General features: G+C 47.3%; 1 protein-coding gene across 3 annotated transcripts; it reads left to right on the top strand.

Moving 5' to 3' along the window:
* The first annotated feature begins 1790 nt into the window (after positions 1 to 1790).
* TCIRG1 (T cell immune regulator 1, ATPase H+ transporting V0 subunit a3) lies at positions 1791 to 26623 on the top strand. 3 transcript variants are annotated; one of them, XM_066611494.1, is made up of 21 exons: positions 1791 to 1880; positions 5040 to 5157; positions 5883 to 6003; positions 6592 to 6670; positions 8536 to 8765; positions 10850 to 10944; positions 11627 to 11753; positions 12523 to 12605; positions 13094 to 13187; positions 14319 to 14531; positions 18719 to 18869; positions 19247 to 19386; positions 19548 to 19705; positions 19811 to 19901; positions 20226 to 20344; positions 20518 to 20731; positions 22185 to 22298; positions 22837 to 22953; positions 24453 to 24570; positions 24806 to 24977; positions 25326 to 26623. In XM_066611494.1, the coding sequence occupies exons 3-21, from the start codon at positions 5887 to 5889 to the stop codon at positions 25405 to 25407; spliced, it is 2514 nt and encodes an 837-aa protein (XP_066467591.1). In that variant the 5' UTR covers positions 1791 to 1880; positions 5040 to 5157; positions 5883 to 5886; the 3' UTR covers positions 25408 to 26623. The 3 variants fall into 3 exon arrangements, with proteins under 3 accessions (XP_066467591.1, XP_066467592.1, XP_066467593.1); XM_066611495.1 differs by lacking the exon at positions 1791 to 1880 and adding an exon at positions 1997 to 2304; XM_066611496.1 differs by lacking the exons at positions 1791 to 1880; positions 5040 to 5157 and having other exon boundaries at positions 5938 to 6003; positions 6465 to 6670; positions 25326 to 26617.
* The last annotated feature ends 344 nt before the right edge of the window (positions 26624 to 26967 follow it).

Here is a 26967-nt window from a genome sequence, read left to right as displayed (position 1 = left end):
TAGTCTATTCATGTCTAAGGCAGTGGTTCTCAAACTTTTAGCACCGGGACCCAGTTTTTAGAATGAGAATCTGTTGGGTCCCACCAGAAGTGATGTCATGATGAAGTGACATCATCAAGCAGGAACATTTTTCACAATCCTAGGCTGCAATCCTACCCACACTTACCTAGGAGTAAGTCCCATTGACTATCATTGTTAAAAGCATATACATAGTAGCCTGTTAAAAGAACAGATGTGTAACATTTCCTCAAATGCAGTCACATACCATGGTAACATCATTTATTTTAAAAATAAAATATTGAAATGGTGACCCAACTGAAATTGGCTCACAACCCACCTAGTGGGTCCCAACCCACAGTTTGAAAAACACTGGCCTAAGGTATGCTGAAGGTGCAGGACTTAAGTGGAATGAAAAATTACCTAAGGGCTGCCATTATCTTTAGTGGGTAAAACTCATGCTTTGGGCATGCAAGCCTCTAGTTCAATTGCTGGCAGTTCCAATTAAGAGACTCTTAAGGTCTTGACACATCTGATTACATGACTCTGATACAAATTTTAAAAATATGAACTTGGTTGGAAAATATAATTAAGAAAAGAAGTTTTTGCTATTTTAAACACTAGAAGCAGATTCAATTGAAAAAATGAGGGGTGAGAGGCAGAAGAAGCAGGTGCTTGATTTCAGATGCTGGAAATCTGGACAAAATGGTTGGAGTCAGGTGCTACATTGTAAAGGTCAGGCTGGGACTTACTCAGACCAGGTTTTATGATGGGGTATTTGCAACCGTTTTGGTTATTGTGTTGCAGGTCAGATCAGTACAACACTGTATATGCAACCTCCTCCTCATCTTGGGGAATTTCACTTCTAGTTCAGGGGTCTCCAAACTTTTTCACTACAAAGGCCACGTTTATGTTACACATTTTTACTTGGATGGATCTCTTTTTTGTTTTGTAACCAGCATAATATAATTCAGAATAATAGAGAAGTGTGACAATTACAAAGAAACAATGCTGTGCTTAACCCATTTTTGCCCGGCCCATAGGTGTCCACATTTGGTCCCTGTTGTGTATATGCAACGTTGGGCAGAAAGTGAGAAAGGATATAGGAGTAAAAAATGTCAACTATTAGCACATCTCTGACCAAAAAAAAAGTTGCTGGGGATCAGATAAAATCTTGTGGTGGTTGGATGTGGCCGCCTGGCTGTTGTTTGGAGCAGGATGGGGTGGTTGGGGAGGCGGGTGAGGCAAAGCCCCCCCACCTGAGTCCTTTGGAAAGCATCACTGCCGCATGAGGCACCCAAGCACCCACAACGGGTGGCCACAACAGGGGTGCTTTTCAAAGGACTCCGGTGGGGAGGCTCTGCCTCACCTGCCTCCCCAGCCACCACACATCCCTGGTTTGGAGACCTCTGTTCTAGTTTATGGTGTGGTAGCACCAGCAGCAGTTCTAGGCGGGCAGGAGAGTAGGCCTCCCTGCTGTAGCCTGGCCTGGCTCCTGTCCACAACCTCCCTGTGCCACCTCTCCCATGAGTGGCACCGATGATGACCTCCCCGGCACAAGACCCTACCCCTGGCAGGGTGGCACAGTGGGTGTGCGAACGTTCTATGGATGGAATCCTCGCTACACATCCAGGATTCTTCTTCAGTAGACACGCCCTGGCTGCGCGCGGCGAAACATTTCTGCTCCCCCCCTCCAGAGGCGAACCCTGCCCCGAACTCCCTGGCTGGGCCAGCAGGAAGTGCCTCCCAGTTGCATGCGGGGAATGCCCTCAGGGAGCCTCCCTGCTGGCTTCGCCGGCCCCTTCCTGCCAGAGAGGAAGCAACCATCCCGCGCTCCGAAGGCGCTCGGGGATACTCGATCGCTGCAGCGGCTGCATGCCAAGGTCGGTAAACACGGAGCTGGCCCGCTCGCCCCGCCCGGGTCCTCCTTCCCCGGGCGCTTCTCGTGAGCCCAGCCCGGATCTTCCCTGGCGCAGTCCCTTGTGGAGCGCACCGCTGGCTCTGCTCTGCTCTGCACGAGCCTCCTGGGGCTCCGGCTTTCTCCTCCTCCTTCCAGGCAGCGCGCCTCCGCCGCTCCGCATGGCTGCAGCGGCACGCCTGAAATGGGTGGGATCGGAGCTCCTCCTGGGCTGCTTTCCCTCGGGCGTCTCCCTGCCCGGAGACGGAGCCCTCCTTCCTCTGCTGCGAGCTGGCTGCACTCGATTGAGAGGACCCTGCAGGAGCCACCAGTCCTTGTCTGCATCCAGTCTCCGACCCGGAGGCAACGTGCAGCAGGCGACCTGCTGCTCGCACTGATTGCGGAGCAGGGTTGGTAGCCAGTTGGTTGTTGATGATGGGGGCGGGGGGGGGGCTGCTCAAGAGCCTGCATGCTGCTGGGGCCAATCTTTCGGCTTCATAGGAACATAAGAACAGCCCCACTGGATCAGGCCATAGGCCCATCTAGTTCAGCTTCCTGTATCTCACAGCGGCCCACCAAATGTCCCAGGGAGCGCACCAGATAACAAGAGACCTGCATCCTGGTGCCGTCCCTTGCATCTGGCATTCTGACATAGCCCATTTCTACACATCATGGCTTGTAACCCGTAATAGATTTTTCCTCCAGAAACTTGTCCAATCCCCTCTTAAAGTCATCCAGGCCAGATGCCGTCATCACATCCTGTGGCAAGGAGTTCCACAGACCAACCACACGCTGAGTAAAGAACTATTTTCTTTTGTCTGTCCCAACTCTCCCAACACGCAATTTTAGTTATACATTTGACTTCATCCCTTCCCACAATATGGAGTTGCCACTTGTTTCTTTCATTTTACTTTCATTTTCATTTTCTTTCATTTTACTAAATACAATCCCATAAGAGAATTCTGAAAGTGAGCATGTTCTTTATTATTTTGTTGCATCAACTGAGTCTCTTTCACCAGAGAGATCTATTTGTTCCATTGCTGTAATAGTTCCAAAACCAATTCTGCAAAATTATAGTTGTGAGTTGATTTGATTTTTAGTTTTGAGCTCAGATTTTTAGATCTGATTTTTAGATTTGAGCTCAGAGCAATACATGTGGTTCTTCATCCATTTTATCCTTGCAATGATTCCTATGGGGTAGTAAGATTAATCCTAACCAGCTTTGCAATACCAAGGTAAGGGCAATGCAGCTCTGAAATAAGGGAACAAACATTCCCTTACCTTGAGGAGGCCTCCATGACTGCCCCCCAAATGCAGGAAGTAGCACATGCCCCATTGGCACAGCTATGTCAGTGCTGGAAAGTTGGTTAGGATTTGGGCCTGAGAGAGAGAGAGAGAGAGAGGACCACCTTAGTTGCTCAATGAGCCTCTTGGCTGAGTAGGTATCTCAGCCTAGAAGACCAGGGGTGCCCAAACGCTGGCCTGGGGGCCACTTGTGGCCCACAGGGGCTCCCAATCAGGCCCTCGGGGAGCCACCAAGTCTAGTGAGCCTCTGGCCTACTGGAGACTTGCTGGAGCCCGTACTGGCCCAGTGCAACTGCTCTCAGCATGAGGACAACTGCTTGACATCTCACCTGAGCTTGGGACAAGGGCTCCCTCCACTACTTGCTGTTTCATGTCTGTGATACAGCATCGGCAGCAAAGGAAAGCCTGGCCTTGCTTTGTGCAAGGCCTTTTATAGGCCTTGAGCTACTGCAAGACCGTCATTCATTCATATAAGTTCCATCTCTAATAAATTCATCTATGTAAATTTATTCAAATTTTAAATGTAAATTAATTCTTTTTTTCCTTGGCCCCCGACACAGAGTCAGAGAGATGATGTGGCCCTCCTGCCAAAATGTTTGGACACCCCTGGCCTAGACTAAGTACAGGACAACACCACTCTGGCTCCCAGTGTTCAACATCTCATTTTAGGCTGAGATAAATCTGAATGTTGGCCTAGCCCGGCTTGACATGACCTAGGTTCATAAATGCATCTCAGATCAGCCTTTCAAAGCCTTTCCCTTGAGCTCAGTGCTTCACATGCACTGGAGTTGCTGGGTAATGATTTGTCCTAGATTATATTAGTCTGTTCTGTTTTTCTCACTTAAGGTTTCAAGGTTTGAGATTTCCATCAAGTTTAATGGGCACACTGCGCAGTCACTCTTTGCTAAGGAGAAGTATATCATAGACAGGGATTGGTTTGGTTTGCGTGACCTAAAGTTACTTTTGTAAAATGTTCAGTATCTTCCCCAGCATTGCATTTCCATTTCTTGGCACTTCTGTGTAACGTCAGATCCCAAAATCTATATAAAGTGAAATGAATGTGACACCTTGGGAGACTCAGTGGAAAATCTCTTGTGAGACCCAGCCCACAATTCAGTGCTCTGTTCCTCTACCAAGATATTCATAATCACCCACGGGGCAGGATTTCTGGTATTTCAGAGCTCTGGGGCAAGGCAGTATTCACCAAAAGGCATTTGCTCTTGTCATTGCGGAATTACAATGAGGAAGGTTGCACCTCTGGCTCTTCAGTCTTGTGCAGAAGTCCTGTTCTGAATGGTATACAGTGGCCTTGCTATACAGGCACTCACTTCAACAGCATCTTATTCTGCCAGGAACAATTTTGGAGTTGAGAGAAGCCTAGAAGTAGCAGCAGTGGCACTAGGTCTGTACATGTTGGCAGTGATGTTTTGATAGGCTGCCCTGTTTTTTGTTAGTACTTCCTACCTTGGAGAACTAGCTGCATAACATCCATTATGGCTGGAGGGGCTATGATTTGGAATAATACGTCTTCCATTTATGGATAATCTTGCAATCATGACTGTCTGATGTAGGTATAAAATAATGCACCTGGTCCCTGTGGCTAGTACTGTCTGTTGGACTTTGTGATTTCTGCAGGGTAGCAGTTTTGTAGGAGGGTCCCACTTCAGTTATCTTTGTGGGGGGGCTAGTTTCCAGAGAGATTTGCTTATCCAAAGCAAGAGACCTGTTACTGATTTGTAGTGCATCTAATGTTGTGGAAAGAGGAGTAACTGGCAATGAAGACTGAGAAAACTCTTGCTGTTTTTGCTAATCTTTGGATCTTGCCTGTCTCTTTCCTCAGGGACAACAGGGTCTGTCTCATCTTTTCCCCATGACCAGCTGACAGCTACAAGCCTCTCTTAGCTGTTTTCTCCAGCCTGCAGTCCTGATCTGCTGCCTCGGAACCTTTGAATCCTACGGTGAGCAATAGAAAGCCCTGAGTCAGGCACCCATTGTGTAAGGGGTGGTCATGGCTTGTGCTGGAAACGTTGTTGCAATCCCAGAGCTAAGAAAGCCCCATGTGAGTCCGCAGAGCCTCAGCAGCAGTTGCAGCAAACCTTTTGAGATGCACAGTTGCAATTCAGGGCCTGCATATTAGGCAGCTCCTGCAGGATAGGTTCCGTTTTCAGCTTTACAGATCGTACAGAGGTAAGTGAACCCCCTTTGCCAGCTTCTTCTAATGGACTGTTGCTGCCATTGAATCTCAAGTGGGTTTAACTTTGATATTAAGCACTGAATATCATTCTTGTTGATGGGATTCTCCGTCCCTCATTATTCACAGGCCTTTCTTGGTGGCGATGATCCTCCACTAGCTCTAGTTAGCTGAAGTGGCCAGTTTGCAGGAATACACAGAACAGCCCTCTACCCTGCACGCTTCTCTTTTTGAGGAGTTTCTTATCTGTTGTCTCTCATTTCCCCTCCAGTGGACCATCTGTCCCGTATTCCCTAGTTTTCACCTTCCTCTCTCTGAATGATGTGTTCCCTACCACACCCCTCAAGGCTTTAATTTGTCATAATTGGACAGTGGTTGTGATCCCCCCCCCCCAGTATTAATGAGTGCTGGTCTGCCAGTGGATTAGGACCTACTAGTTCTCTGTGTGCCTCCCCCACCTACCTGACTTGATTCTCTTTCTGTTTTCTTTAGCAACATGGGCTCCATGTTCCGCAGTGAAGAGATCTGCCTCGCTCAACTCTTCTTGCAGTCAGCTTCAGCCTACGCTTGCGTCAGCGAATTAGGCGAGCAGGGGCTTGTGGAGTTTCGTGATGTAGGTGTTTGGGGATGTATGTGGTGTGTGAGTTTGGGGAATATCTCTGTGAGGAGACCAAAGCAAACATGACAGCTGTTATAACTTTTATAGAGCAAGAACTCTACTTTTATATGGGGTGTTGATTGGAAACTGGTGGCTAGGTACGTATGGGTGTTTGTGCTCTCTGTCCTCAAGTGACACCCATTTTAAATGTTAAGCATATATTTCCCCTCCAACTATGAAGGCTAGTAACTTAAAGAAATGAAATCTAGTGTGTTTTACATAAGGAAGCTGGTATAGGGGAAAATAAATAATAGCTGATATTCTCATAATCTTGAGTACAAGTAATATTTCTGGCTAGATACAATTTCTTCCATCTTTGGGAGGTAGGAAGTGTGGAGGAAAGGATAGAACTGTGGTGGGGCAGAAAAATTGCTCTCTTTTCCTGTGGATAATATTGTTATTGAATTATTCTTCAGGAGAAAAAGAATGGGTGAGCAAGCAATGGCAATTTTGCCTGCTTGGTTCCCAAGGTAAGAGCAGGGCAGTATTATCTTCTCTGACTTTCGAAGGCTCTTCCTGGTGATGTCCTCCTTTTGCTTTCAGCTAAATCCCCATGTCAGTGCCTTCCAGCGACGTTTTGTGGGGGAGGTGCGACGGTGTGAAGACATGGAGAAAACCTTCAGTAAGTGGCGTTCATGCATAGGGGGAGGGCTGTTAACCACGTATGCAGGGTATGAATGTTGAAATACCTATGATGTTGATAGTGAAGACTGCTGGAGGCCATGTGCTTGTTCTATTTCTACAAGGCGCCATGCACATCCAAAAACATATAAGGAGAAAGAAAATTGACTGTTGAAATTTTCATTTCATGCTCTTCATCATAATGATATTATTAAATCATGGGACTTTAATAATAAGTCCCATGGTTTAATAATAAACCAGGCAACATTGTAAGCAAGGCAACATTGTAACTTCTTAATGTAATTTCTTGGTAACTGTAGTGGCATTTCCTCACATAACCTACTTTTGCTACCCTTGTTCAAACTGAGACATTTTCAGGAAAATTGAAAGCATTAGGCAGTAGATGTATTGAGCATCTATGTTGCTGGCTGCTGTGGTTTGCATTTCTGTCTGTCTGTGTTTGCCCGTTGTATTTTCTTATTTTCTCTTTCCTTATTGTTAGATTGTAGAATTTGGAGCGGTAAAAACAATGCTGAATGTTTTCAAGAAAACTTTCTGATGTCCTAAATTAACTGGGATCTGATAGCATATGACTTGTATTTTGTAATTAAAATGTTAAAAAAAAATGTTAAAAGCATGTTAATTTTACAAGTTGTATAAACATCTCCAAAGCTGCTCTAGTGGCCAAAAGTGGATGAAATGAAATATTTGATAGGGGGAGGAAATCAACAAAGACTGTTTAACATAGTTGAAGTGTTATAGTCAAACAAATTAAAAGCTATGCTTAGAAATTATCTTTATAGGATTAACTGTAAATATTTTAAGACATGACAATCTGGTGGCTTACAGTTCCCATAGATTGTTCTCATTTTAGGTTAAAAAAAAAGGCACTGCCAATTTGAGCTGTGATTGTATTCATTCATTATGTTATTGATTAATTTTTTGAAATAATCAAGGCTCATGGAAAAATGTGCTAGTGGAAAAATACATCTTCTCCTGCCACCCATCACTGAGTGTACTTTACTAATTTTCTGACTCATTAACATCAACTGATATGGTCTCTTAGTGGAGCTTGGAGCCTCAGCTGCAGTTAATAGTAATTATTCTTTCTGACTTTTTCTCTTGGAAGGATCAGAAACTTCCACTTTTTTGTAAAGGGAAGCTCTCATAATTTCACAACCATGCAGGTCCTGCGATTGCAGCAGCTGAAATAAATTTTTAAGAAGTTCCTAACTTTCACAAGCCTTGCCCAAAAAAAAAAAAAAAAAAGAGCCTAAAATGAACTGGAATGTGTCTTCAGCAAACTGCACAACTTGTGACCCATCAAGACAGCCATTTTCAACCACTGTACCATGGCACATTGGTGTGCCATGAATGGTCTGCAGGTGTGCCACATGAGTTTGAAGAGGGCCATAAATTAGTAGAGCCATTGGGGGATGTGAGCCCTCCACCAACAGTGTGGTGTGCCTTGTCAAATGTCAAAAAACTGATGGTGTACCTTGACTATTTTATCCCCTTCTCAGTGTGTCATGAGATTAAAAAGGTTGAAAATCACTGTGACCAAGCCAAATGCATCCTGCTACCTAGATGCTGTAGTCTGCCAGGTGCTTGAGAACTGCCCCTGCAGTTTTGCAGTTCCAAGCAAACTGCAAAAACCAGGGTTTAAAACCAGTTTGTAGAAAATACAATGTAAAAATATTGTAAATAAAATGGCAAAGTTACAGAGCCTCTAATGGACTATTATACATGGCTGGTGAGCTGTGTTCACCCTGGTGGATAACAAGTTGTGTGTTGGCTGGGTTTTCAGTGGCCCTGGAGGGAAGAGGCAGTTGCAACTGTGCTCATGCGTCACCTTTCCCTTCTCAGCTTTCTTGGCCCAGCAAGTACGGAAGGCAGGACTGACACTGACGCCTCCTGAGGAGAGTCTGCTGGCCCCACTGCCCCGTGATGCCTTGCAGATCCAGGAGCAGTCAGAGACACTAGCACAGGAGTTGCAGGAGGTGAGCCACAACCATGAGGCACTGGTTGGTCGGCTGCAGGAGCTGCGGGAACATATCCAGGTGCTGCAGGAGGGACAGCGCTTCACTGGCCAACTGGTAAGTGATCCCCCAGCCATGTTTGCTTCACCTCTTTGTCTGCCAGTAGTCATTATAGGGCTTTATTATAGTCATTATAGGAGAAAGGGATGCAGCCATGGACATATGGCTGAAGCAGAAGCATGTTTTGCGAAGGATGATACTGAAAGCTTTTGCTCAGTGCCCTGGGAGACTGGTTGCTAAGAAGGAGAGATTGTTCCATGTGATGTAGTGAAAGGCTGACCCTGGTGGTACTCTATCTGTGGGCTGACTCGGGGTGTGTTCCCTCAGGCAGCATAGTGACAGGATGTGTCCACCCTCCCTTGCCTGGGTCACTCTCACAGGGCAGGTGATCAGTTGACCAACTCTTTCACATATCTGCCTTTCAACTCCTCTTCCTAGGGGGCAGCCGCATATCTAGGGGGGTTTGGAATGCCATACAGGAGCAGAAAGGACGATGGGGGCAACACTCAGGATCATACTAGACAGGGCAGGAGGTCTGGTCTGGGCAGGAGGTTTGGTCTAGAGGGTAGAGCCTCCATTTGCCTGAAGATAACATCCACAAGGTTGCCAGTTCGAGGCCACCGGCACCATGCGACCTTGAAGCAGCTGACAAGCTGAAGCCGAGCTATTCCATCTGCTCTGAGCGTGGGAGGATGGAGGCCAGAATGTGAAACCAGGTCAGAAAGAAACATCTGAATGTTGTGGTTCTTGAAAGATAGAACCTTCTTTCAATTGTAAAAATCCCTGCGGGGATTTAAATAGCCTGCCTATGTAAACCGCCTTGAATAAAGTCTTGAATAAAGACCAAGAAAGGCGGTATATAAATACCTGTATTATTATTATTATCAAAACAAATAGGACGCTAGCCAAGGAAGTGTGGTGTTTCCATCTTCTGCCCAGGGGTTACTTCAGCCTGATCCTGGTGTGGTCTGTTAGCCCTTTCTTGCCCTGGCCTCAGGTGATGGGACCTGCCAAAATGCATGGATGCCCTCCTGATGTAACTTGTTGGAGGGTAAGGTTGACTGGGGTAACAAAGGGCCTGCATGATTTGCTACCTTAGGAGGGTCCCAAGGTCGAGAGCCATGCTATCTTCAGTTCCTTCCAGGGCCACTCTCTGGCTCTTCCTTGATCAATGAGCAAGGGGATTAGCTTCCCATCCCAGGTGTTGCCTTGGATTTTATTGATTTCCCCTTGGCCTGCCTCCTTTCCTCTTCACTGCAGGAGTCTTGCTCCCTTCCCTGCCTCCTGCCTGACAGTCCCTTCCCACGGTGCTCTTCCCTTTTTTCTCCCTCCTCCTCTGACTTCTTTCCTTCTTAACTACCTTCCTCTATCTCTCCCTCCCCTCTCTCTTCCTCTTGAAGCTTTGGTTGCTTTTACAAACTGATACTGACCCCATCCATGTTCTAACAGTTGTCTTCACCTCCATCTGGGAGCTGTCAATGACCAACGATATCACTAGCCCACCTCCCAACTGATCAATGCTGCTATGTCATCCTGTCAACCACTAAACTGCTCCACTGTCATATGAAGCAAGAGGTGTCTTAATTTTTGCTACATAAGGGATATGTAGCTGAGGGGAAATGCATGCTACCCCCTCCCTTGTCTCACCTCTCCATGCCTCATTACTTAAAGCACCTTTCTCCCCAGCCTGGCTTTGATACTAGTAGTGAGCTAAGCTTGGGGGAAATGTGCTTTAGGCCCAAGTCCTAACTAACTTTCCAGCACTGGCATGGCAGTGCCAATGGAACGTGTGCTGCATCCTGCAGTTGGGGGGGGGCATTCACGGAGGCCTCCTCAAAGTAAGGGAATGTTTGTTTTCTTACCTTGGAGCTGCATTAATGAAGGACAGTGACGTAAGGCAGGGCATTGAATTCCTCTCAGCAGCATGTAGCTTTTTTTGCACCCACCCCTTATATATCAATGGGACTGTTGTGGTAGTTCATGCCATATCTAATTGCCCTTAAGAAATCATTTCAGCCTAAATTTAATTATTGCAACTTGAGGTGGTGGTAATCATCATGGAACTTAGAAGGGAATTATCTACTTTTGGTACCCAGTCCTCCCTTCACAGCCTTTTTGTTGTTTTTCTTTCTTGCCCACAGGTGCCATTTGGTTCACCAGCCCGACCCCGTGCCTTTTCTGACAGGGAGCCTCTGCTGGACCCATCCATGGCCCAGCGGCTTGACCTCAAAATAAAGTGAGTTGCGAGGTAGTAGTCATTGAAGCAAATGGCATAAACCTTCTGTGTAGGAGGCAAAACCTTTGGGCTGCACCACGGCCAATGCCTGAGTCGAGATCTGGTGTAGTGCAATGGCTAAGGCTGCCATCCTGTGTACACCTAACTAGGGACTAAATCCCACTGAATCTAGTAGGACATACTTCTGAGCAAAATGCATGGCATTGGGCTCTTAAACCTTTAAGACTGGAAATGCCCCATTCAGATCTCCCTTAGACACAAACTCACTAGGGGCGCAATCCTAATCCCTTACGTCATTGCTTTCCAGCAATGGGACATGTGCTGCACCCTGCAGTTGGGGGCACTCACGGAGGCCTCCTCAAAGTGAGGGAATGTTTGTTCCCTTACCTCGGAGCTGCATTGCCCTTATGTCAGTGCTGGAAAGCACTGGCATAAGGGGTTAGGATTGAGCCCTAGATGACTTTAGGCAAGCTACCATTCTCCCTTTCTCAGTCCCACACCTTTCTGTTTATACGGGGAGCATGTTTACCTACCTTTCAGGAAGGTAATTTGTGTGAAGCATTCTGTACATTTGAAATACACCATTTAAGTTCTAAATGTTAGTTATGGTGCTGTAGTTCTGTTGCAGTCTACCTTGCATATACACGCTCAATGTGTGTCTTCTGTTTCTCCCACCCCCAAGCTTTGTGGCAGGTGTGATTCACCCATGGAAAGTGAGTTCCTTTGAAAGGCTGCTGTGGCGTGCATGCCGTGGCTACCTGGTTGCCAACTTCACAGAGATGCCCGAGCCTGTAGTAGACCCAGCTACGGTAAGACAAAGAAAAATGGTGGTGGGTGAGGGGCAGCCCAATCCTGAGCTGCCCGGAGCTGCGGGACCCGGCGGCTCCATGGAGGGCTCCCGCCGGATCCAGCGCCTCCTGTGCTACCGCGGGAGGCTCCTCAGGAGAAGGGGACGTTCATCCCCTTTCCCGAGTAAGGGAAGCAGACCCACAATGGGGCTACTCACTTTAGCGGCGACTGTTTAGTCGCCGCTAAAGTAAAGGCGCTCGTGTAGGGTGAGCAGCCCTGCCCGAGCGCCTTGGCTCCGCAGATCCGCCTCTCCCCCTCCCCCCCGACATGTCTCCCCCACACGCCCGGCCACGCCTCCCCCCTCCCCGGAACGCCTCTCTTATGCCCCCGACCACGCCCCCATCTCCTGTTCCGAAGCCCGGCGGTCATGGCGATTGCTGAGCCACAGAACCCGGGCGCCTGCCGTGCACTGACTCAGCGGCAGCCGGAGCTGGGCTAGCTCCAGCATGAGCTCAGCAGTAAGCCCCGTAAACATGCCTTACGGCACGTTTGCAACTGTGATCCGCACCGCGGAGGCACGGTGCGGACCACAGGATTGGGCTCTAAGATGGCTGACTCTAAGGGGCTATCAGGCCAAAGGTGGCAGGAGCCTAATGTGAGTGAGGTTTCAAGACTGAGAGTGAGTGGAACAGGATGAGGTGCCTTTCAGGAAGCTACAAGTATTGAAGGCTCCAAAGATGTTTCTGCTCTTTGCTGTGCAGCGGTTGCAACCTATATTTTTATATATAGGGTGAGAGTGTCACCTGGGTCATCTTCCTCATCTCCTACTGGGGTGAACAGATTGGACAAAAAATCCGCAAGATTGCTAACTGGTGAGTGCTTATGAATACTGTGTGTTCCCTCTCATGTCAGTCAATGAAGAATCTTCCCCTCCTCCCTTGCCTTTGTCTAATACTGCCCCTTGTTTATAATTCTGCACCAAGGGCTTTTTCTAGTCTGCTGCAGTTCTGTCCCAAAGACAACTTTTTCTTCCCCACCAATCATGGACTCTGCACTGACTCATGCTTGCCCTTTGTCCATGTGTGACAGATGCTGTGCCTTTTTAGCTCTTTGAAACCTCCCTCCTGCTGTTCTTTTGGGGTGTTCCTTACTCCACTGATAGTTGGCTGGCTGCAGTGCTAGCAAGACAGTGGCCATGACTGTCTTCCATAAGTCTCAGAGCAGCTGCTCCATCTTCTCAAACTGATGAAACAACCAACCACCCTTCAAGAAAATGACTCTTTGAGTCTTCCTTTCACTGTGTGTGCGTGTGTTCATCTGTGCGCATGTATGCTCACTCCATGTCTATGTTCCTCTCCAGCTTTCACTGCCACCTGTATCCGTACCCTGATAAGGAGGCTGAGCGCCTGGAGACTTTGAATGTGCTGCGTGTCCAGATTGAAGATCTGACCACAGTAAGGGGAGGAGAAGCAGCTTGGGGTGGTATGCCTTCTGCACAACGAGCAAAGAAAAGTGGCAGGGGCCTACTGATGGGGTTCATTGTTGGGGAAGGAAAGGAAATGAATGTCCTAGAAAACATCCTGTGAAATGTTATTACTTCAACCTCATCTTTTCATAAGGTGTTTAATTATTACATTCAAATAGGAAATAATGTTTGCTTGTAGCGTATTTCCCTCCCATTCCACATGCTGTATCTCCAATGGTGGGGTTACAAGTGTCTCCTCAACATTTTCCAGTTTGTAGTCATTTCCCCTTTTCCCATACAACTCAGTGGAATACACTGGTGTGCCTGGCGAGGTTGGGCAGGGTAAATGCCATGGGCCGCCACCCAAGGGGGCACAGCAGTGACTCCTTTTCCCCACCACCTGTTTTGGGGTTTTTCCAGGCCTTTCCAAGGTATTTTTAAGGCCAGGGAGCATCTCCGCCTCCAAAAATGCCCTCTGAGGCCTCCAGAAGGCCTAAAAATGTCACTTTCTGTTTTTGGCAAAAAATCGGAAGTGATATTTTTAGGTCTTTTGGAGGCCTCCAGCAGCCTCAGAATGGCTTCTGGGGGCTGGGGAGGCTGTGGGTGGCCTCTCTAGCCCACAGAAGACTTCTAGACCTGCCCAATGGGGGGTTGGGGAGCATGGGGTGGATGGCACTTTTTGGTCCTTGCCTCGGATGACACAGAGGCCAGGATCACGGTTAGTGGGATCATCTGTTCCATTGATGTGTAGAGAACTTTAAGGGGAACAAGTTGATTCCCACAAACCCCAGACTCTGTGCTTTTGACTTTTGTGGACTAAGAGAAGGGTGTGTCAATGAGGAGCAAATGCTTGTTCCCCTGAGAACAGGGGAACAATGGTTCATGTTCTTATTCCCTAGTGGCCTACCATAGTTGCTCTCTTGCAGAACATCAGATTTAAAAGCTGCAGCCACTGTGTGTGAACTGTGACTGCCATGTTGACACAACCAGTTTGAGAGCTGCTGCTCTGGGGAGCTGATGACATTGCTAAACTGCTACCCAAGCAAGAAATATTTTCCCTTCTTTTGCTCGACCTCTGTGGTTTCACGCAGTTCTCTCCCCCAACTCCTCCTTGCAATAGGTTTTAGGCCAGACGGAGCAGTATCTGGCCCAGGTGCTGCAAAAAGTGCTTGCAGTGCTGCCTGCCTGGCGAGTGCGGATACAGAAGATGAAGGCCATCTACTTCATCCTTAACCAGTGCAGCTTCAACATCACGGACAAGTGCCTCATTGGTGAAGTGTGGTGCCCTGTCCGCAGTCTTCCTGCTGTGCAGCAAGCCCTGCGCCAGGGATCGGTAGGTGACATGGAATAATCTCTCAGTCTCCATTCTTTTTTTACACTTGTTCTGTGCTGCTTGTAGTCCAGTGGGGTTCTTGTTCATGACTTCTGCTTCTCTTTTGATGTACCCTCCAGTCCACATTCCTTAGTTCTGTTCTGGACACCGTGCAGAGCCTGTGTTTGCCAGACCTCAGGTCAACAGGTTTTGAATCAAGGTCAAACATTTGCTTTGTCCTTTCTCCTATAGACAGGGCAAATGAAGGATGGTAGACCCTAGGGCAGTAATATACTAAGGGTAGCTTTATGGAAACATATGTATTAAAAGTGTATGGAAATGTACATTTCTGTACACATTTATTACAGAGATTCAACCCAGATTACAAAGCTTGGTGTTCAAGTATTTTTTTAAAGTGTGAGAACTGGTCTGGTGTAAGTTAGGGTGTAAGTTAGGGTGCAATCCTAACCCCTTTTGTCAGTGCTTTCCACCACTGACATAAGGGCAATGAAGCTCCAAGGTAAGGGAACAAACATTCCCTTACTTTGAGGAGGCCTCTGTGAGTGACACCCAAATGCAGGATGCAGCACATGTCCCATTGGTACCGCTTTGCCAGTGCTGGAAAGCACTGACATAAGGGGTTAGGATTGCACCCTTAGAGTGTTTGGACCTACCTGGAAGGTTTGGGTTCAAATCTTCACTCAACCATGAAACACCCCAGATGACCTTGGGCTAGTGCCCAACTCTCAGGCTAACCTGTGTCACAGGTTACAGAATATATGTATAAGCTGTCTGGAGCTCCTGGGAGGAGGGAGTGTGATTAGAGCGTTTAAAAAAAATGTAATTATTTTTGATCAGGGCAGCAATGTTGTTATCCAGCCTACGATCCTAATGTTCCAATAAGGACAGTGTAATAATTCCCCTAAACAAAACAGCCCTTTTGTCATAGAGAAAAGAACAGAACTTGTATATAGGCTTTCTCCTGTATCCGCAGGGAATCTGTTCCAAGGTCCCCTGTGGATATGGAAATCATGGACATGGAAATCGCAGAAGTGGGGGAACCCTACTTCTGCAGCCATCACCCTCACACCCAGTAACATTGTTTAGAGGCTTACTGGGGTGAAGTGTTTCTTGCTTTTACAGGAAGCTATAAGCATTCAAGCCTATAGTGCATGCAGAGACTGCAGGCAGTCCGAATGCTTGAAGAGACTAGATTGAACGTTAACAGGAAGCGGTTAACTGCCTGCTTCCTGTTAACATTTGATCTAGTATCTTCAAGTATTATACCCCAGTAAGCCCCTAAACAATGTTAATAGGCATGGGGGGGGTCGCATAGGATCCATGGATAACTGAGTATGTGGATACAGGGGGTGTGCCTGTACACTGATTGTGTGGGAGGGAAGAAAGCCCACAAAATGTGGTTTTGGCTTAAAATTCAACTTCCTGAGAAGCTGAGGTTAGGTTAGGTGCTGCAGGAGTTTGGGGGAAGTAATTTATTAGTATAGCCATTGGGGGATGTGAGCACCCCATTGGCAGCAAGGTGTGCCTTATCAGTTGTCAAAAAACTGATGGTGTTCCCTGACAATTTTAGCGCCTTGGGGATTGGGAGAGGGGAAGCAAATGCATATGGAAAGCTGAAAAAGAGTTGTGCAGAAACTAGAACACCATTACTGACAACTGACAATCCTTTAGTTTCAGAAACTGCAGCAGGTGCATTCCACACTGTCTGTAATAATGGGGCAAGAAGTATAATCTTTTCTAATTGTGCAGCCAGAGGCCTCTGAAAGACTTAGTTGAACCTGAATGACTCCATGTAATTTTACAGAGCTGTAATCATAGTGTATCCTGGCAGAAGCAGCTCAGTGTAAATATATGGGGCAAAAAATCCCAGTTTCACATTTACAGTGATGGGGTCTGAGCTGAACCAGGAATGAGATCTTGGAGTCATGATGAAAACATCAACCCAGTGTGCAGGGGCTGTCAACGTGGCATATTCCAAGCAAGGGTTCATGAGGAAAGGATATTAAAATACTCCTGTGTAAGTCAATGGTGTGACCCCATTTGGAATGTTGTGTACAATTCTAGTTTCCAAACCTAAAGAACAATATTGTGGAACTGGAAAAGGAAGAGGGCAACCGAACAATCAGACAGCTAGAGCATCTTCCTTAAGAGAAAAACAGATGACATGTGGGGATTTGGGCACAATCCTAACTGCACCTTGAGCTAACGCAAGTTCCTTGTGCCAGCCCGGGAGGGTCGCAAATGTGCCGTAAGGCAAGTTTGTGCCTCCTTACAAGGAAGCCGCGTCGGCGCAAGGAGATGCGCTGACACACGGAGGCTGAATCCAGCCTCTGTGGCAGCTTCCCCGCTGAGTCTTGCGTCGGCCCAGCTGGACCAACACAAGAGTAAAAGGGAGGTGGGGAGGAGGCAGAAGGGAAGTGTTCCTGGGCGGGGGGAGGGCAGGTGGTGGGCAGTCCCAGGGTGGGCGGGCAGGGAGAAGGAGGCGGGGCTGGGATCCGACAGTTAAACCGAATCCCAACCCCCATTCCTGGGGAGAACAGAGCAGCTTTAAGCTCCTCTGCTCTCCTTGGAGACCCATATTGGCCAGCAGCCCTTATCCAGGGGTAAGGGGTAATGCTTCCCCTTGCCTCTGGCTAAGCCCTTCTGGCTACAATCCTGCACTGGATACAGCACAAGCCACCTGGCTTGCCTGTTCCAGTGCAGGATAGGATTGTGCCCTTAGTAGCTTAGAACCATGGTTCTCAAACTGGTGGTTCACAACCCACCAGTTTGTGTGAAGTTTTCCCTGTACCTTTAAGGAGTGAGAAAAGGGGAGAGGCAGTGACACTAAGGGAGGGCAAGAGGGAGTGGTTTCCACTTATTTTCAAGTAGGTAGGGCTGCTGGAGGCTGCAGAAGGTGTGGGGAGCCCTGCGCAGCCTTCCGCAGAGCTCCCCAAGGCTTAGAATGTTCAAATTGAGTGATCGCAAAGCACTTCCTGTTTTCAGGAGGTGCTTTGCGATCTTTCCGTTTGAAGATTCCAAGCCTTGGGGAGCCCTGCAGAGGGCTTACTGAAGGAGTAAAGTTCCCTCAAAGTCTGAGAATCGGTGATTTAGAAGAAAGGCAGTGAAGTGGGGCATAACTGAGATGTAAAATGATGCATGGTGTGAAGAGAGTAGTTGGAGATGCATTTTTCTCCCTTTCTGATAAAACTAGGGGCACAATCCTAGAATTGATTTGGCCAGCAGAAGTCCCTTGTGCTGGCCCAGGAGGGTCGCAAACGTGTTGTAAGGCACGTTTGTGCTTCCTTGAGAGGAAGCTAAGCCAACACTCGGAGAAGCGCTGGCCTGCAGAGGCTGATGCAAGCCTCCATGCCAGCTTCCTGGGTCGACACAAGCCACGGAGGGAGGCGGGACGGAGGTGTTCCTGGGCGAGGGGAGGGCGGATGGTGGGTGGCCGTAGGGGCAGTTGGGCAAGGAGTGAGAGGTGGGGCTGGGATCCAACAGTTATGCCAGATCCCAACCCCTGTTCCTGGGGAGACCGGAGCGACTTCAAGCCGCTCCGCTCTCTCGGACTTGTGCCACCTCCAGAGGTGGCGCAAGTCTGAGAAGACCCATAGGGGTCAGTGCCCCTTACCTAGGGGTAAAGGGAAAAGTTTCCCCTTGCCTCTGGCTAAGCCTCTTCTGGCCACTATCCTGCACTGGATACAGTGCAAGCCTCTTGGCTTGCCTGTTCCAGCACAGGATAGGATTGCACCCTAGGGGTCACCCAGTGAAACAGACTTGTGAGAGAGTTAGGATGAACAAATGATATTTTTCTTCACAAAGTGCTGAATTAGTCTGTCAAATTCATTTCCACAAGATGTAGTGATGGCACCAACTTGGATAGCTTTAAAAACCGATTGGACAAATTCATGGATGGTGGCAGGTCCATCCACGGCTACTTGTCATGATGGTTATGAGCTGCCTCCAGATTCAGCAGCAGTATGTCTCTCAATGGGGAGCAGTGGTGGGTTGGAAGTATGCCTTTCTCTCCTGCTTTGCAGGCCAGAGGCAGCTGATGTGACACTGTGGGAAAGGGTGCTGGACAAGATGGGCATTTGGCCTGATCAAGCAGAGGTTTTCTTCTTATAGAGAAACCCTGCCTTATAGAGGTGCTTGAAGCTCTTAAACTGCCCCGTCTGATCTTTCTCCCTTTCTCCCCTTTGCAGCAACATGCTGGTTCCGGGGTGGAGTCCTTTGTGCATCGAATTCCCTCTTCTGAGAGCCCTCCCACCCTCATTCGCACCAACAAATTCACTGCTGGCTTCCAGAACATTGTGGATGCCTATGGGATGGCTAGCTACCAGGAGGTGAACCCAGGTAAGGAGAACTTTTGACACCTATCTTACCTTTTGGAGGTATCTGCAGTTGTTCACTGGAAACTCTTCTTGAAGATGGAGCAGGGGAGATACTAGGGGACCATCTGCTGGCATGTCCTCCATGTGTTGCAGAATAGAGAGAAAAAGGAAGGTTAGAATGTCTTTGAATAGAATTGTGTTTGTAGCAGGCCAAGCAGAAACAGCAAAAGTGATGATATTGAATCTTGCCTGATCCAATAGTTTGCATGGCAACATGGCAAGGAATTGTGATGAATTAGAACTGGGTTTGGAAAAAAAACAAAACAGCTAGCTCTGTGTGTGTGGTGGGTGGTTATTATTTCCCTGGGCTACTTAGGTGATTCTGTGTCTACTTTGCAGCTCCCTACACCATCATCACCTTTCCTTTCATATTTGCTGTCATGTTTGGGGATGTTGGCCATGGGCTGCTGATGTTCCTTTTTGCCCTTTGGATGGTCCTTGCTGAGAACCGTCCCAGCATGAAGAAGATGCAAAATGAGGTAAGCCTTGGATTGAGGGAGAGGCAACAGGGACATGAATCCTGAGCAGGGAAGAGGAACCTGTACTTTTGTGTTCTGACCTAAGATTTTTTGTGTGTTCTGTCTACTTTTTGTGTTCTGTCCTCCTTCCTCATTCTAGTCTTCCCTCCTTGTCCCTTCAGATATGGCAGATGTTCTTTGAAGGTCGCTATCTCATCCTCTTGATGGGTGCCTTCTCTATCTATACGGGCTTCGTCTACAACGAGTGCTTCAGCAAGGCTACTACCATTTTCCCATCTGCCTGGAGCGTTGCTGCCATGGCCAACCAATCAGATTGGAGGTACTACCCTGCCCATGCCACAGATCTGTGCTGGCTTCCTCTTCCTTCTCCCCTGTTGCTATGCTAGGTAACTTTCATACACTGAAGTTCTCCTTTTCCTTACAGTCCGGATTATATAACTAACCATCCTCTCCTTGCTCTGGACCCCAATGTCACAGGAGTCTTCAAAGGTCCCTATCCCTTTGGGATAGACCCAGTAAGTTAAAAAAAGTATAACTAATCGAACAGTCAAGAAGTTGTGTGTGTGTGTGTGTGTGTGTGTAACAGAGAGAGAGAGATGGGCTGGAATGAATGTGTCTAGGTGTCTGACTACTTTGAGCAAGGTTACAACTCTTATAATTTTTTATGGTACACTGTTGCCTTTTCAGTTGGCTTTGAAACACAGATGGGGGGGGTGGTTGTTCAAGAAACTGGGTTCATATGTGTTTCTGTCCCCTGTCATCCCCCCCCCCATGCTGAAAACAGTTCATACTGTATATCTGTTCTTTGTGTATAACTTTTTTTTCTCATTGTGAATCAGATCTGGAGCCTGGCTACCAATCATCTAAGTTTCTTGAATTCCTTCAAGATGAAGATGTCTGTGATCTTGGGCATTGTGCACATGAGCTTTGGTGTGTTTCTTGGCATCTTCAACCACGTGTGAGTGTTTGGCTGATCCCCCACCTGCTCTTCCTGTGAAGGGAGCCAGGGGCTCCTTTGAGGGCTTTTCAGCCTAGATTTTTGTGGCCCCAGGGTTAGTGGAAGAGCTCATTGACTGTTCGGTAGAACTTTTCCCTGTTGTTCATGCTTGTTCTTCTCTGCCTGCTTTGCAGCCATTTCAAGCGCCCTTACAAGATATTGCTAGTTTTCCTTCCGGAGATCACTTTCCTGCTGGCACTGTTTGGCTACCTTGTGGTCCTGATTTTTTACAAATGGATCAAGTATAGTGCTGCTAATTCCAATCAGGCACCCAGCATCCTCATCCACTTTATTGACATGTTCCTATTTGCAGAGAATTCTGGAAACCATCAACTTTTTGAACATCAGGTAATCGCTTAAGAACCCATCTGTTTTGAGAACCACATTGGGAAGGGTTCCCTTGTACAATGCCCCCAAGAAGTGTCTACCATTTGTTTTCTACCCAGTCCAGTTTAGCAGACCTGAAAATACTTACATTCAAAGAATGTGTAGATCAGGGTCATATGATCTATTCTAGTTTCCTGGAGACAGAATCCTTTGTACTTTAATGTCCCTAACAGGTTACCCATATCATCTATATTTCACTGTGCCCTGACTAGCCTACCTGTAGAAAACCCTAGGAAATATTTACAGGAAAAGAAGTATTTTGCTTAGATGTCTTAGGTCTGATTCTGACATATGATGATATGTTGCAGAAATTTGGGAACTGCTTTTAGAGGAAAAAATTGTTCAAAGTGATGTGAATGTTCCATCTGTGGTGCTTGATGTTGTGATGGACAAGCTTGATGGTGTGCTCTATGTAAATCGGTCCTCAGATTATACAGGGAGGCACAAATTAGCAAGGTCACCAGCCAGGTGAACTTGGGGGAGATTCCTTTCAGGCCCCAGGAACAATAATCAATTTTGAACTTGAGCGTCAAGGCTAAATGTATTTATATTTAAAATGTATATCCCACTGTTTTATCAATACACCTGAAGTTGCAGTCAACCTTCAGATCACAATAATAAAACAGCAAAATGAAAAATATTAATAGAGATGAATAAAACCAATAAGCAGGACAAACATTTCACAATCAAAACCCTGGCAAAAAAGGAATGTTTTCATACAGCAGTGAAAAGCTCCCAGCTGTCAAGAGTGCTTCAAAAATGTCTTTAGTCATTCCGTCAGAAATCTCATGCCTATCTGTCTGCCCCCATAAGATGGTTTTCTGTGATCATTTTAGATGTCCTTTTTAGCATATGCCTCAATCTTGAGTCTGCCCTTTGCAAATTAAGATAATTCAAACTGTGTGAAGCAATCCACATATTGCCAATGCTCGTGTATGTGTCTGGCCTTTACTTGGTAGTTTCTTATTTAAGACATTTAATTATCATCTTGGTGACTATGTGCCCCTGAATGGGGTTGTGGCACAGTGTGATGATGCAACATGTCCACCATTGCCTCCATTGTTTCCAACTGAGTCCATGTGCCATTTTGGTTTGCTCAGTTGTGCATTTTTGTCAGGGTAGCATAGTACTAACCTGGTTAAGATCCCAAAAAGTTTGTCACCAGCAAAGCCCATCCAAGACATGGGATGAAGCAGTGTGTGAGAAGTAGACAGAGACAAGAGAGGCCACTGTACTCATCATCTGTATCCAACTATCTTGTGTCCCAGTTTTAAGATCAGGCCTGTAGTCCTTTCTAAAGAGCATTTCCTCTCTGCCCTTTGAGATGAGTTGGTACCCATCCAGCCCAGCTGCACTTCGCCATGACTCTGATTCAGGATTGGAGAGATTGCAACATTGCTCTCTTTCTTTGCAGATTACAGTGCAGAAAGTGTTGGTGGTAGTGGCTCTGGCCTCTGTGCCTGTCATGTTGCTGGGAACCCCCTTGCACCTCTGGAGCCAGCATCGGCGCAGGTCCTTTGCAGCCATGGTAAGAGTCCTCCCCTGCTGGGCCTGTTGCCCGAATGTATTTTTCTCCTCCAACCATCTTGTCCAGTCAGGGTCAGTGCAGCTCTATAGATTCTCTGGCTTCAGGCTGTTGGGAGATGCTAACTGTAATGTGAGTTCATAACTCTGCAGTAGACTTTGTGCTTTGCATAAACAAGGTCCCTGGGTCAGCTCTGGCATTTTCAGTGAAAAGCATCCGGTAGCAGAGAGTGGGGAAAACTTCTGCCTGCATCCCTGGGGAGCCGCTTCCAGTCAGAGTTGATGATGTTGGCTCAGATTATCTACTTCCTTTGTCCTTATGCCTCTCCTGGTCACTTAGCTGTCAGCAGCTGCAGCCAAAAGGAAAGCATGCGACATTGGATGTCGTGGTACTTGGTGGGGACATAGCTGAGTTTGAGAGTATAGAATTGCTGAAGGCAGGGTTATAATACTGGGGGCAGAGCAGAACCCTGAAGCAGACCTCCATTCTGTGAGCATAGCCTCTTCCTCCCTGATGGTGATGCCTTCTGGGCTTTTTGCAGCACAAGCGCTCCAGCTCAGGTGAGCGCCAGCCTCTGCTGTCCTCTCAGGAGCCCAGCAGTTCTGTGAACATTGCTGAGGATGATGTGGCTCATGTGAAACCCAAACAGGAGACACAGGTAATAATCTCATGGGGAGATCAGAGTTCTGGTATTAACCCTACTCCCCACTCATTTTACCATTGACATAAAGTGTGAACATATTTTTCTGTATGTGCTTCATTTTGAAAAATTTAGAATCATTTGTTAAACAGGTCTGGGAGTAAAAAGAAGGTTGAAATGTATTGAATAAGTGAGGCAATATATGTGTATTGCTTACCTGGGAGCCACTGCTTAACTTCTAAAAAGAGAAGCATAAGGGGTACTGAGAAACTGACCTGAAAGCCCCACTCCTCATTTTCCAGATATGAGAAAAGGTTGGATGAATTGGTAGTGAGTGAAGAAAGTGTATTCTTTACATTCTCAGGGACACTTTTCCTTTTTTATTCTTTCATACCTTCCAGGATTGAGTCTGGAAGAAAAATTGTCTCAGCAACTAATACTGATTCAAATAATGCCTTGCATGCGGCCAGTGGGAAGTCTTCCCAGTTCTTAACATCTCAGAGGCCATGCAGACCTCCTTCTGAACCTGAAGCTATGTTCAAAAGCACTTAGGTTTGTTCTCCGCAAGGGCAATGGCTAGAAATGTTCCAAGGCCTCATCCTGCAGTTCTGCAGGAGCTACTCATGCAAGAAGCCATGAGGTGAAGTTTATTGTCAAGACCTTCTTGTAGAAGTGGCTGCATCATGTTGTTGGAGCCCACTTTTGCCCATGTCCTAGGTCAACCACTGGCAGTACTATTTTAGAGGGCTCTTGGGCAATTGGTCAGGTTCTGTGGATGGTGCTCAAAGAGCTGGCTCTTCCTTTGATTGCTCTCAGGTTGCAGGACGACTAGAATTGGCTGAAAATGCCCTGCTTTTAATCATAATTTATTATTATTAGATGAGCTTCCTGGCAAATTTAAATTGTTTTTAAGTTCATTGTTTGTTGAAATAAAAGGGGAGTGTCTTGGTGCCAGTCAGTCATGCAGCACTCCTCAGAGCCAGGGGTTTGCAGGCTGCTGAATGGGTAGAGAAGGCCTAAGGAAGACTCAGGGCCTCAAAATCTGGCTTGGGTGTCCAGTGTGGTCTTCCCATTTCTCATATTTGTGCTGGGTATTTTTAAGGAATTTCTTTGGTCTGAAAGACCCTGCAAAAGGTTCTTAAGAGTGTTCACTTTCTCCCTTCTTCCTCTGCTGGATGGCCCAGCAGTCCTTGCTATAGCTCGGATTCTGCAGGGGCAGTTTCAGGGGACTAAGGGCCCAATCCTATCCAACTTTTCAGCACTGGTGCAGCCGCAATGCAGGCTTGAGGTAAGGGAACAAATGTTCCCATACCTTGAGGATGTCTCTGTGACTGCCTCCCCACTACAGGATGTAGTGCACACCCCATTGACACAGATGCACTGGCACTGGAAAATTGGATAGGATTTGACTCTTAAGGCGCTTGTGAGGTCTCTGACCTTGTCTCTCAGAACATCAGTGATGCGTATGCAAATCTGAGGCTTCCTAGCAGCCTGATTCATGCCCGTCTCTCCTTCAGTTTGACTTCCCTGACGTGTTCATGCACCAGGCAATCCACACCATCGAATACTGTCTAGGTTGCATCTCAAATACTGCCTCCTACCTGCGACTCTGGGCTCTCAGCTTGGCCCATGCACGTGAGTTTCTGGGGGAGCGAGATGAAGGGGCAGAAAACACAAAGAGCCAAAGTGGGCGGATGTAGTGGCTGTTGGGTATCTCGGAGGTTTTTTGGAAAGGGTGGTGGTAGCAGTTGAGAGGAATTGGCTGTACATCTGTGCTGGAGAGGTTTTGCATCACTGCCCTTTCCTCTTATGGGTGGGGGGAATCTGGCTGCTTCAGGGGTCCCCAACATTTCTTCACTCATCCTCACAGAGCTCTCAGAAGTCCTGTGGACCATGGTCATGAGGAATGGCCTCCGAAAATCAGACTATAAGGGTGTGATACTAATGGTGCCAGTCTTTGCCTTCTTCGCTGTGCTGACTGTAGCAATCTTGCTTGTGATGGAAGGACTGTCAGCTTTCCTACACGCCCTGCGTCTGCACTGGTGAGACTTCCTTCTTTGGCACATGTGTGCACACGTGGGTCCCTTTCTGCTTGTGAAGCATAAGCACGCCCTGGGTGAGACCTCACTTGGTTTACATTGCGGGGTGTTTTCACTATGTGCTCTGAAACTCAGGTGAGGTGTGGGCACTAGAGAGATGCTTGCCACAAGACCAAGGTAGCCAGATTCTGAATATCAGGAAGAAATCTAGAAGAGCACAGGACACTCACCTTGGCTTCCTGTTTGGCATGTTTCAGGGGTTGCATGGGCTTGGGGGCTTGCAAGTCGAAAATTGGCCATGTTGCAAGTTGGGTTTGGGAGACTAGCCTGATCACTCTTGTTATTTTCCAGGGTGGAGTTCCAGAACAAGTTCTATGCAGGCTCTGGCTACCGGTTCAGTCCTTTCATCTTCACTGCGGACACTTGGGACTAGGAGGGAGAGAACTGCCTGAAATGGGATGTGCTCTGCCCTTGTGAGCCAAGTGGGGAAAACAGATCCCCGGGTGCCTTAACTGTGTGCTCTGAAACTCTGATGGCGTGAGGGCGCCAGAGAGATCCTTGCCACAAGGGAAAACAGATAGGCTTATGCTGGTTTCTTACTTGAGCAACTGTCTTCTGCTTCCTCTTCTCCAGTTATGCCTCCTCTACATTCAGAAGGGGTGGCAGTGCTCCTTTATCTTGGCCCCCTCCCTTATCTCTTTCTCACCTCTGTGTTTTAAGATTTACATGAGGCCCTCATCTGCCTCACTGCTGAAATATCACTATTTAGGATGACATTGTGGAATTTAAGGGAAGGTTTGGCAGGGCCTAATTCTGCATCAAGCTGTGCTACTTCCAGTACATAAACCTTATGACAAAACCTGCCTTGCACATATCTCAGTAGCCTTACGGAAGTTACTGTGAAGAAATGATAAGTAACCTTAAGAAACACCAGAATATGATTAGCAATATCTTATGGATAGGGATCAGGCTACCAGCTGGCAGTGTCTGAACAGAGAGCTCACTCCTGTTCTCAAGAGAGGAGCTTTCAGCTTGGGGGAGAAGAGACCCAGCCTGGACACTAATGTCCACAGAAGAAGCCTTCTGCAATCTGGAAGCTATGCTAGATTATAGTTGGTGCTGATTTCCAACTCTCTTAGCTTGTTTTTCTGGTAAGGAACCTTGGCTTGGTGTTGCGGTGGCCAGTGTGGGATGTGGGACTGTAGGGTAGATCCCGTTCCACAGCACAAGCTGACTTGAAGGGTCCATTTGCTTGTGCTAGCAGTCCTTTACCATGCCAGCTGCTAGCACAGCTTGCAAACATTCCAGGAATGAGGAGGGGCTGATATATCTGGAACAGTCCCATGCAGGTGCGGTCCAGACTTGCAGGCCTGTGCTGCCAAAATCCACAAAAGAGCTCCTGCCCTATGCTGCAGAACAAGATCTTAACACTGAGGTGGAAGTCATCTCAGCACTTGGTTTTCTCCTGCATTTAGAAGGACAATGCTGTAAGGCTGCCTGGAATTCTGTGCTAGAAACCCTCCAAACTCTGTTGCCCTGCGCAATAAAACTATTCTCTAACTCTCCTTGAGTTTTCCTATTTGCCAACCTAGCTTACACAGCTCCTGTGGGGTTTTTGCTTGGCAGAATTGGTTGGGGTGGAGTGAGTATTCATTACAGTAGATTTGGTAATAGAATTGAATGCCTTAATAAGGGTGAACTGTGAGGATAAAAGGGTGGCAAGGGTTGGGAACTTTGAGGCTCATGTCTTTAGTAACATACATGTCCTGCTCCCCTACCAAGCCTTAGTGTGGACTCCTTCACACTTCTGAAAGGAGGCCAACTCGCCACCATTCCTTGTACCATGTTTAATGTCTGTATACCAGGAACATAATAAGAGTAAACGTCATTGCTTTTCATAGCAAGGGCAGCATATGCTTGCTTGGCTTGAAACTACCACCCACATAGCACAGTCACAAAGTGCCTTCAGTGGAGGCAAGCTATGGAGCTACCA

The sequence above is a fragment of the Tiliqua scincoides genome, chromosome 1 (genome assembly GCF_035046505.1).
Source record: "Tiliqua scincoides isolate rTilSci1 chromosome 1, rTilSci1.hap2, whole genome shotgun sequence".
NCBI classification, from domain to species: domain Eukaryota; kingdom Metazoa; phylum Chordata; class Lepidosauria; order Squamata; family Scincidae; genus Tiliqua; species Tiliqua scincoides.
The sequence above is the reverse complement of the archived record's forward strand: the minus strand, read 5'-3'. Positions and strand labels throughout refer to the sequence as shown.